This window comes from Pistacia vera, unplaced genomic scaffold, assembly GCF_008641045.1.
Source record: "Pistacia vera cultivar Batoury unplaced genomic scaffold, PisVer_v2 Contig578, whole genome shotgun sequence".
NCBI lineage: Eukaryota > Viridiplantae > Streptophyta > Magnoliopsida > Sapindales > Anacardiaceae > Pistacia > Pistacia vera.
The window spans coordinates 1-11,912 of NW_022196421.1; the positions used below are offsets into that span (position 1 = coordinate 1).

An 11,912-nucleotide genomic window follows, 5' to 3' on the forward strand; every position below is an offset into this window, starting at 1 on the left:
ACAATTCTACCCTCTCTTTTTTCATTATTGTCCCTTTTCTTTTGAATTAATTCAAATCAACACATAATCATATCAAAAACATATTAATAATTTTTTTTTTTTTTTAAAATTACATTAATTTCTAGACCACCATGTCTCACCTTGGCTGGGTTGCGACTACTAGTTCAAGCAATGTCAGGCCATCATAATCTTTTGATAGCAATATCCCACCGTCATGATCATTTACTTAAATCTTAAAAACTAAAGAGATTCGAATATGAGACAAGACGCCTTAACCACACATTCAAGGCTTGTCCTACCACTTGAATTACCCAAAGGTTTTGGTGAGTTGGTTAATTACGTATCAGTGCCACATTAATTGGAAGTTAATATAATAAACTTTTTTTTTATTATTAATATAATATTGACACATTATCAGTACTAGTTATATCAATTATATATCATTTAATTTATTGATCGGAGGGGAAACGATCTCACTTTGTAAAAGGAGTGGAGCTAACGTTGTTTCAGTTAGCCATTTAGTAAAATAAATTAAAATCATGATCCCAATATGCATTCATAGATTCTTCGATATCATGTTCTTTCAAATAAATAAATAAAAAATATAGTTCACATTTTATTTAATTTGATTAGTTTTTCGTACCACATGCATCATATAGATTCACTGGATTAAAAAATTGCATATGGATATGAAGCTGCGATTTTTTTAGAATATTTTGGAAATTAAAAAAAAAATTAAGAAAATTATAATGCAAGTAAACTCTATCATTTCAAACTGCCTATTGCCACTATATAAGAATTGCCACCCAAAAGTCTCCTCTCAATGAACCAGTAACAATCTCATCGAACAAAGAAGCTCAAGTTAATCCAGCCAAAAAAAAAGGAAATGGCGACTCAACAGTTGATCGCAGAAAACAAAGAAGGAGCCGAGATCTACCATGGCGCGGATCTTTGCAAGAAAAAGTGTCATGAACTTCTCGACGAACTCAACCTTCCTAAAGGTCTTCTCCCCCTTGGCAATCTCACCGAGATGGGTTATAACCGCGCCACCGGTTTCTTTTGGCTCAAGCAAAATAAACGTTATGAACACAAGTTCCATGCCATCGGGAAAACCGTTGCCTACGAAACTGAGTTATCGGCGTTTGCTGAGAACCGTCGGATGCGTAAGATTAGTGGAATAAAAAGTAGTGCGGTGTTAATGTGGGTGAAGGTTGGTGAAATGTGTATTGAAGATCCGAGTTCTGGGAAAGTGAAGCTCACCAGTGCAGCTGGTATCTCCATGTCCTTCCCAACCTCTGCGTTCCAGCTCGAAAAGTGAAACTTGTGGGGGTTGTTTGGAAATTTCAATAATCAATCATTTGTCATTTCTTGATTGTGCTATATGGGCAAGAGACCATTTAATAATCTTCGATGTATGATTTTAATTTTAATCAGCAAACCATTTGAAATAAATAATAGTTTCTTTGAATCTTGTTTAAGGCTCCCTCGATGTCACAGTGTTTCTCTATATTTGACATGAAGCATTGTCATTGTTTGAATGGTTAACTGTGATGTAGTAGCAGTTGGTGTATGTTGGATCCAAATTAGAGATGACAATGGGCCCGGTATTTTTGGATACTCAGCCCAGCCCGGTCAGGCTTTACCCAGTGTTAGTGAGCTTGGGCTTGGGTCTATGACTGATTTTAAGGCCCGTTCTCGGGTACGGGCTGGTCATAGGTATGTCTTCAATCCCGGCTCGGCCAGACAATTTTACTATTAGTTTTACTAAATTATCCTTATACTATATATCTAATTATAGAATTATCCTATATATATAAATTGAAATTTATTAATATTTGGTGAGTATTGAAAAATAAATTAATATTTAAAAACTGTTTCTAGAATTAAAAATATACAAAAAAAATTGAGATTTATTAATATTTAAAAATTCACATTATAAAAATGGGCGGGCTTGGGCCAGGACTGAGACTAGGCCTTTGTCATGGGATCGGGCTTGGGCCTAGGCCAAGGGGTACGCCCAGGCCAAGGGATACTTGGTCCCGGCCCAGCCCACTGCCATCTCTAATCCATATATATGATATGTGGGTTCTCAGAGATATTGTCCATTTTGGGATTTGAGACCGGCACATATATTGTCTACTTTGGGACTTGGGACCTGCACGGTTTTGTGCTGAAAAGACACATTTGGTGGGTAGGTGGGTTCCTAGAGGTATTGTCCGCTTTGGAACCTGTGGTCCATACAATTTTATCTTAAAAATGCGTCTTTGGGTGGTGAAGGTATCCTTGTATTATATAAGCGATCAAAACTCGTCTCTTAACCAGTGTGGGACTTTGGCACCAACAGTAGCAGGCTTGACCATGATATAAAACAAGATTTTAAGTATACTTAAGGTACATGTATTTTTTGAAGGAACCGTGTTGTGGCAAGCGCGAAATTATAAAAAAAATTGCCATGGCATGATCCCTTTTACCCAAGATCATGATTTTGACATGATAATCAACATAAACTAAATCAAACAACCATACAAGGTTTGATTTAATACCTTCGTTGACGGCTCCTTCTTTGGATGTTTTCAATTAATCGCTATCAACCCAACACAGGATTGAGTCCATCGGTATCCACACGAAGGCAAGCTCGAGATCACCCTAAGATTAATTGCTAGACCAATCTTAAAACTTAAGGAAGGGAGGCATAATTAAGAGAATAAAATTCTCTTGTGTGGCTAGGGTTTCATGTTTTTGGGAGAGAAAGAAAAATAATTTATTTTTCTTCCAACTATTTTGACATCGAAAATTATTATCCAACTAAAAACCCTCCTCCTTTTTATATAGTGTCAATCCAAAAAGGAATTCCAATAAGGATTGCAATCATTGAATTCGTATCAAGAAAAGATTATCCATAAGGAAAGGATAATATCTTTCAAAGATATTATCCCATTTAAATATTAAATATTAAATTAAATAAATAAAATCATTTATTCAATTCAATAAATATATATGTTTATTTAATCCACACACACACACACACATATATATATATATAATATTTGGGTTTTTAATATATATATTAAATTAAACTAAATATATATCTCCATATTAATCAAAACTAATATGAATTCAGTTTTGAACTCTTCCAATAAATTAGAAATGACGTCAACCCCTTAGCAAAATTAGCAAGTGCCCTTTTTTGCCCAAAATGACGAAAATGCCCCTAGACTACCAAATTATCGAAATACCCTTTTTGGCTCAAGGACAAGATTATCCTCTCATTTCCATCTTTCACTTAACTACCTTTTATGTATGTGACCCAAAGGCTCTCTACTTTACCGGCAGTGTCCCAATAACTAATTAGGTATCAACCAATTAGTGTTTTCGTACAGCAATCAAGATTGTCCTCTAGCAAGGGATCATGATTCCCTAGTAAGCAAAGATTCAACGATCAAGCTTTCCTTGTCTACGGTATAATTACCATGCAATTCAATTTGTTTCATCATCTTATATTTCATCGAGGTTTGGGGTATAGAAGTAGTGCCTACCTCAAAATTATTACCTTAACATGTTCTATGTTCGGTTCTTGAATGTGACGACAATATGAGATTGGATTTGAGCACCAACTTGATTACACTATGGCCACGACTTTGCAGTCGCAATCCTTTAACCAAATATCTCACAAAGATAAAGTCTCCTATAACTAGGAGCGATAAATCCTTTGTTGATACGCCATAGCCATAGTATACTTTCTAACAGGGTTGGGAGAAATAATCCGAAAACAGAACCGAACCAAAAACCAGTCCGAAACCGAACCAAAAATTAGGTTTTTTTACAAACTGGTTTGGTTTTCAGTTTGCAAAATTTAAAAAACCGAAAAACTGGTTCAATTTTCAGTTTGGGATATTTCCCAAACTAGTTTTTAAAATCGATTTTACCCTAAGTATATAAGCAAAAATGTATTTTGTTTTTTAGCCTTTATTTTTTTTGCAATATCTCACTGTTCTCACATCTCTATTTCTCTTCTCCACCTCCAATGTCCAGTTCTCCACAGTGCACACTCCACACCAGACTGAGCAGACTCCACTCCATCTTTGATTCTTCATTTCTTCGCACTTCGCCACTCGCCAGCACCTAGTAGTGCCACCCACAGTGAGTTGACAGTCCCACAGCCATCTACTCCAGCATCCATTTCACCGACACCCACTCACCTAGCATCACCATTCACCACAACAACCACCCACTCACCAGCGATGGTCGACGAGCAAACGAAAACAGTCCAAAGATACTGCATTGTAGTTCACAGCAACCCCCACTCCTTTACAGTCCACAGTCCACAGTCCATAGCATCACCACAAGGTCCACAACAACCACCCACTCACCCACAGACCACAGTCCACAATCCACAATAGATGATCAGAGGTGGATCTATTACTTGAACCAGAAACAGCGATGACTTCACGACTCCAGTTTCTACGCTATAGTTCACAACTCCAGTTGCTGTGCTATAGTTCACAGCTTCAATTTCCACCACCGTTCAGATCTACAATCCTCAGTTGCTCGCCTGCTCCACGACTAGTAGCTCGTCGTTGATTCAGCAAGGTAATGCATCTTTTAATTCAACAAGAGATCTGGTGAATATTTAGACATTTTATAGAACTATTTAAATTTTGTTTTATTTATTTACTTATTTAAGTTCATCTTTCTTTGTTTTGTGATTATATAAAAGTGAGTTTAGGAGAGTAATGGTGCAATTTGGATATTTGATGAGACAATGTGCTTGTACAATGCCTTTCATTTAATAAGTATGAAAACTTAAGGATGAGAACCAACCCAAGTGATGGTTTTCCAAGAAGAATTACTCGAACACTTAAATTATATCATACAATAAACCAAGGATAAGATCAAGAGAGAGAAAATTGATGCCCAGTAATACTGTGACTGAAAAAATTTAGAGAATCAAATAAAGAAGTATTATGCCTATGGTTCGAACGTTTGTTCAGTTTTTTTTTTTTTTTTTAAGCAAAGAGGGGCTACGAATTTGTGTTGGATGGATCCGTGAGTGACTATGTAGTATGGGGCATACATTATATTGAATTTGTGAATCTGCATTAGGGCATTGAAACTGGTGTCCTTTTTGGTTTTAAATTGTGTAAATTGAATTGAATTTGTGTTGGATTATAATGGACCCGTGACTATGTGTAAACTGGTGGCCTTATTTTTTATTATTAATTGATGGATGTCTTTATAATTTACATGTCCAAAATTTTCTCTTTTATTTTTAGTTATTGTCAATAAATAAAAGAATATAATTTATATGGCTGTCTTATTTACTTAATGCATATTTTTATTTGATGGAATTGTAGATGTCATCGGCCGCTGACAATACTCGTGAGACACCAACAAGTACGACTCCAACTCCAAATTCCATGCCACCACCAACACATTTAGCCCCCAAACATGCAAGGGATACAAGTACTAGGAAGAATAATTCTCAAATGTGGGATCACTTTGTTAAGAACGATTGTGAGAATAAGGATGATTTGACTGCGACATGTAGTTATTGTGGGGGTGTTCTAGCATGTCCAAGTAAGAGTGGTATGAGTTGTCTACGTAACCACTTAAATAGATGCAAAAAGTATCCTCCAAATGTGGCAGACAAGAGAGAGAAGACCCTAATTTTTCAACAAGGATCACGTGATCTCTCAAGCGGCATTGCCTTCTCTGCACAATCTTCATTGGTGTCATGGAAATATGATCCAGATCTGATTAGAGACCCTATAGCAAAAATGATCATTGTTGATGAGTTACCTTTTAGTTTTGTGGAGCGTGAGGGGTTCCACAACGTGATGAATGTGACATAACCTACGTTTCAAGTACCTTGTTGGAGAACCGTGACTAAAGATTGCTTCAAAATGTATATTGGAGAGTGTCAAAAGTCGAAGAAGTTTTTTAGTAAGTTTTCGCACAGAGTTTGTCTGACGATTGATACATAGACAAGCATTCAAAACCTTAATTATATGTGCCTTACTGCACATTTCATCGATGATCATTGGCATCTACAGAAAAGAGTTTTAAATTTCTATCCAATCACTGGTCATAAAGGTATAACAATTAGCAAGACAATTGAGAGGTGTTTGCTTGATTGGGGTATTTATAGGGTATTCACAGTCATAGTAGACAATGCTAGTTCTAATGATGTTAGAGTAAGTTATCTCAAGACTAGACTAGCAAGTTGGAAGGAAAGTGTATTGGATGGTGATTTTCTACACATGAGATGTTGTGCACATATTTTGAGTTTAATTGTGAAAGAGGGGTTAAAGGAAATGGATGACTCCATATTTAGAATATGTTTAGCAATGAGCTATGTAAGGTCTTCTCCAGCAAAGTTACAAAGATTTAAGGGGTGTGTGGAGAAAGAAAAAATCGCAAGTAAAAGTCATTTGGTTCTTGATGTAGAAACCCAGTGGAACTCTTCATACTTGATGCTGGAAGCGGCATTAAAATTTCAGAAAGCTTTTGAGTTGTTCGCATTAGAAGATAGTAAGTATGCAGATGAGCTTACTAGTGTTGATAGGTCATGAGGTTTGCCTATGAGTACTGATTGGGAGTATGCTTACTACTTGTTACCTTTCTTGAAAATATTTTCTGATGCTGCTCTACGTGTCTCTAGGTCTCTTTATGTTACTGGTAATGCATACATGCGAGAGATTTTTGGCATTGGGTTGAAGATTTCAACATAGTGTAAAAGTCCTGATCTTGGCTTACGTAATATGGCTACACGGATGAAAGTGAAATTTGATAAGTATTGGTCAAATGTTGATAATATCAACATTATGTTATTCATTGCAGAGGTACTAGATCCTAAGCACAAGTTTGAATATGTGGACTGGGTAGTTAATGAGGCCTATGATGTTGTTGTAGCTGACAAGTTGATGAGAAAAATGAAGAAAGCTTTGTTGTCTTTATTTGAGCAATACAATTTGATTATGGTGGATGACAATGAGCAATCAAGGGAGAAATCTCAAGTTCCAATTGACATTGATGTGCATGATGCAAATGTTGATAATGAGGACTTCATGAGGGTTATGTATAATGAGAAAAATGCTGCAAAGAAAGCTGTTCAGCATAAAACAAAGTTGGATAAGTATTTAGCGGATGATTGTAAGGATGATAATGACAAAACTTTTGATATCTTGAATTGGTGGAAGGCTAATTCAACAAAATATGTTGTTCTCTCTATGATAACATGAGATGTATTGGCTATGTCTGTTTCAACAGTTGCATCTGAGTCGGATTTTGATACGGGGGGTCGTGTATTAGATCCATTTCGTAGCTCCCTTACTTCTAAGATGGTAGAGGCTCTTATCTGTACACAAGATTGGATTAAGAATACACGTGGACCATTGACCATTGAGGAAAGCTTGGAGGAATTATCTAAAATTGAGTCAGAGGACATTTTTTGTTAACTTTCAATTATAATTATATATTTTCCATCATTATTTATGATTTTAGCTAACTTGTTTGTCTAACTTTGTGTAGAGTTTTTCTCTTCGGGAGTGGAAAGTAGTCTAACTCATCTTGATGATTGAAGGGTATTCCAAATTTCCAATATATGAGGTATATTATCATTGATGATTAAATGGTTTAGGGTTTGGTTGGTTATGTTGGTTAAATTTTTTGAACAATTGTTGTGTTTATTTGTTGTGAACTAATTTTCAATAGTTGGTTATGTTCGGAATTGGAAAGTAGGGTAACTCATCTTGATGATTGTTGTGTTTATTTGTTTTAAATTTTTTGAACTACTTTATGTAGTTAAAACTTATAAGGGAATTTAGAAGGGAGACATGCTCCACGCCTCCACGTGTTTTGCACCACCCTTTGCATTGATATTGTTTTGTGGACCACCTTTTGCATTGATATTATTCGATGGACCATATTTTGCATTGAATTTCTATTTTTGGAGAGTTGCTAACTATTAGTTTATTTATTGCACATGCAGATGCAAGCCTGGAGATGTGAATTTTGAGGAAGACTTTTTTTATTCAGTAGCACTATTGCAGATTGAAGAAGTTTGGACTTTGGCTTTAGAGATCTAAATTTTGAAGAAGACTATTTTTATTTGCAAATGTTTTTCAGTTTTTAATTATGCCAATGTTTTTATTAATGAGTATTGAGTAATGTGTAATTGAATTCTTTATGTTTTTATTTCATATTCTGGATTCAGTATCTGCAAATAAGTAATCTGATGTGTTTTTCGCACAAAGAATACAACAATAATACCCAAATAAAAGAGAAAAACAACATGAAATTATATATAAAATAATAAATATTTGAATTTAGGGACTTAAATGTAAAAATTGAAGAATTTTAGGGTGAATTTGAAAACCGGTTTGAAAACTAGTTAACCAAGCTGAATATTCAGTTCAGTTTACAATCGGTTTATAATCGAAACCGGACCGGTTTCAGTTTGCATTTTGTCTAAACCGAATAACCGGTTCGGTTTCCAGTTTCCCCTATCTGGTTCAGTTAACCGGATTATCCCACTCCTACTTCCTAATGTAACTAATCACCACCGTTCTGGTAATCCCAAAGAGAGACGACATTAGGTTGGTGTCAAATTACATCGATCTTTACACACGGCGCTTTGGTGATCTTAAGTCAAAGGACCACATGCACTATCATTCGTAAGAGGATATATTCCATAGACACTGGGTTACCATCTTATATGAAATCCTCTGATAGGTCAGTCCAGTGGACTTGCACAAGTAAGCACCCATGCGTTGTACCAGGTTGATGCTTACAACCTTAACATGTGAGACCTATCACTATATTTCAATAGGGTCGTTCAATGTGATAATAGTCTTTCTGTATAATCTGTGCCTTAGGTCAGATTTATACTATGACTACGGATGGTTTAAGAAGAGCCACCATTTGTGCTCATAGGGTTCTCACGATTAAGATTTATGATACTTAATACCCTAGTCACTGATTTCAACCTTTCTAATGACATATATTATTTTCTTTACGCGCAGTGAATAGACACTTTACCATGTTATTCCTTAAATCTATGGTTTAAATAAAATGATATTGTAATACAAATGTTGGAGAAAAGGCGGTGTCTAGGTTACCTCTGGGTGGTTGGGTGGTTCGATAGGGATTCTTGGGTGTATTACTAAAAAATTCCTGAGTTCGAGTCCCTCCTCAGTTGTTAATAGAGGTAGCTACTGAAACTTTTACTCGGTCAGTAATTCTAGGGTCTCGAAGGATTAGTTGAGCTTGCGCATAAGCTGGCACAGACACCTCTGATCATCAAAAAAATAAAAAAATAAAAAAATTTATGAGGATAAGGAATTTATCTGAGTATTCTCCATCTAATGGGACCGAGTTTTTTCCGAATATCCAACCTTTGTTAGGTTTTTCTATTATCCCTAATGATATCTTATGATTTTATTTTGCTGGGCTGAATATTATTAGAATTTAATTAATGGAAGATGAAAAATGCACCTGATAGAAAACTATGTGTTTATAAGATATATGTGACGTGATTATTTATATATTGTTTGTTATAAATGATGTATAGTATTCGTCTTCTGTGGTATAAAGTATTTGGAAACAATATTCTTTTATTACGAGTAATTTGTTACGTTGATTTCTTATTTATAAAGGAAAAAATATGAAATTAATGATTATAAAAATAAAAAATAAAAAAAATAAGACAAATACACAAATCCAACCAAAGTACGAAACTATAATAAACTCCAATCATTATTAAATAAAATTGAGAAAATTATAAAGTGAATTGGAACCCATTACCAACATTAACTCAGTCCAATTTGAAACATTTACTGTATAAGTGTAAATGTGTAATACATTATTATACAGATAAGGAGAGAGCTTAAGAGAATCATCATTAATTCAGTCCAATAATTTATTACACCAATATGTAGGAATGGAATTTGCTTTAAAGATGGATAATTATCTACAATATTTATTCAATAACCAAATCGACTTCATCTAATTTGAATTAAAATTCTAAGGAAAAGTAAATAAAAAAAAAAAAAAAATAACAAGCAGGTTCTCAGTCTCATGCCAAGATATCCCAAGTAATTTATGGAATAAATAATGAAAAATGAATAATATTATATTTACAAAAACGGTATACAAAGTGACATGGCACTACTAATGTATTGTCATCTCAGTCACTATTATTTAATGTGTATTTATTAAATTGATTTTTCATATTTATTCTTTCAATCAGATTTTAACGCGTGGCCTTGTAGGAAAGACTTTATATATAAGTGTAGAATTATTCCATGAACGATATTATAAGAATTAGCTAATTATTATTATTTTGGTAACCGTAGGCTGTCTAGGTTAACATGCGCGTATCTTAACTAGTCCTGAGACTCTAAAGTTAACGATCGAGTAAAACGCCGATAGTCACCTCTATTAGCAACCGAGAGAAATTGAATTCAAAACTTCTTGAGTAATATATCAAAGAGTCTCTATCACCCCACCCAGCCACCTAGGGGTGGTTTTGGCTAATTATTTTCTTAAGCATCATGCCCGTCATGTTTCTCTTGCCCATTATCCTACAATTGACACCAAACATTAATGATTAATTACAATATCATGTTCTTTAAAGATATAATTAATAATATAGTTCACGTTTTACTTACTTTTATTAGTTTATTCATACCACATGTATATAATAGATTCACACAATTTCAGAAATTATACGAGGCCTTGTTTTTTGATATTATTTATTGGAAATCTATATATATTGTTCAATTTTTTTAATATAATTAAACTCTCATTTTACATACAATAGTAAATAAAATCGAGAGTGGGTTATTTGCACCCATTTAACTAAATGCAAATATTATTGAAATTATAAAATAAGTTTTTTTATTAAAATATTTAATGTTTTCATTCACTTAATTAGGATAAATTTACAGACTTTATATTGTAATTACGGAAACATATTATTTTAAAACCTTATTTTATTAATGTTTTTAGAAAGTAGGTGTTAATATTAATTTTCAGATAGAAATAAATAAATTTAATATTATTAATAATTTTATCTAAAACATATTTTAATTTTTGAAGATCCAAATAAAATACAGAGGGAGATTTCCTCGCCGGCGAAACAAGCCCAATTTCGTAATTTCAAGCCGCCAAAGCAAGTTCAGTTCGCTATATAACGGTTGCCACCCAGAGTCTTTCATCACTCAACAAATAACAATCTTATCGAAACAAAGCTTAAAATCAGGGGAAAAAAAAAATGTCGACTCAGCAATTGATCGCACAAAACAAACAAGGAGCCGAGATCCACCGTGGCTCCGCCCTCTGCAAGCAAAAGTGTCATGAACTTCTCGACGAACTCAACCTTCCTAAAGGTATTCTACCACTTAACAATCTCACCGAGATGGGTTATAACCGCGCCACCGGTTTCCTTTGGCTCAAGCAAAATAAACGTTACGAGCACAAGTTCCATGCTATCGGAAAAACCGTTGCCTACGACACCGAGATATCGACGTTTGCTGAGAACCGTCGGATGCGTAAAATTACTGGAATAAAAAGTAGTACGGTGTTGATGTGGGTGAAGGTTGTTGAAATGTGTATTGAAGATCCGAGTTCTGGGAAAGTGAAGCTCACTGGTGCATCTGGTCTCTCCATGTCCTTCCCAACCTCTGCCTTCGAGCTCTAAGAGAAGGACCAAGAGGATCACATTGAAACTGCGGCGGTCATTTGGATATTTCAATAAATAATTAGTCATTTGCATGGGCAAGAGACCATCATTTAATTATCTTGTGTGTATGATTGTAATTTTAATCACCAACCATTTGAAATAAGTGGCATTGTATTATTTTCTTTGAGATAATTTATAAATATTAAATGATATTTATAAAATCTTGTTT

At 34.5% G+C, this 11,912-nt stretch overlaps 1 protein-coding gene across 1 annotated transcript; it reads left to right on the forward strand.

The window, feature by feature from the left end:
* The first annotated feature begins 11,275 nt into the window (after positions 1 to 11,275).
* On the forward strand, positions 11,276 to 11,701 carry LOC116109308. The gene has a single exon (XM_031395547.1). The coding sequence runs from the start codon at positions 11,276 to 11,278 to the stop codon at positions 11,699 to 11,701; it is 426 nt and encodes a 141-aa protein (XP_031251407.1).
* The last annotated feature ends 211 nt before the right edge of the window (positions 11,702 to 11,912 follow it).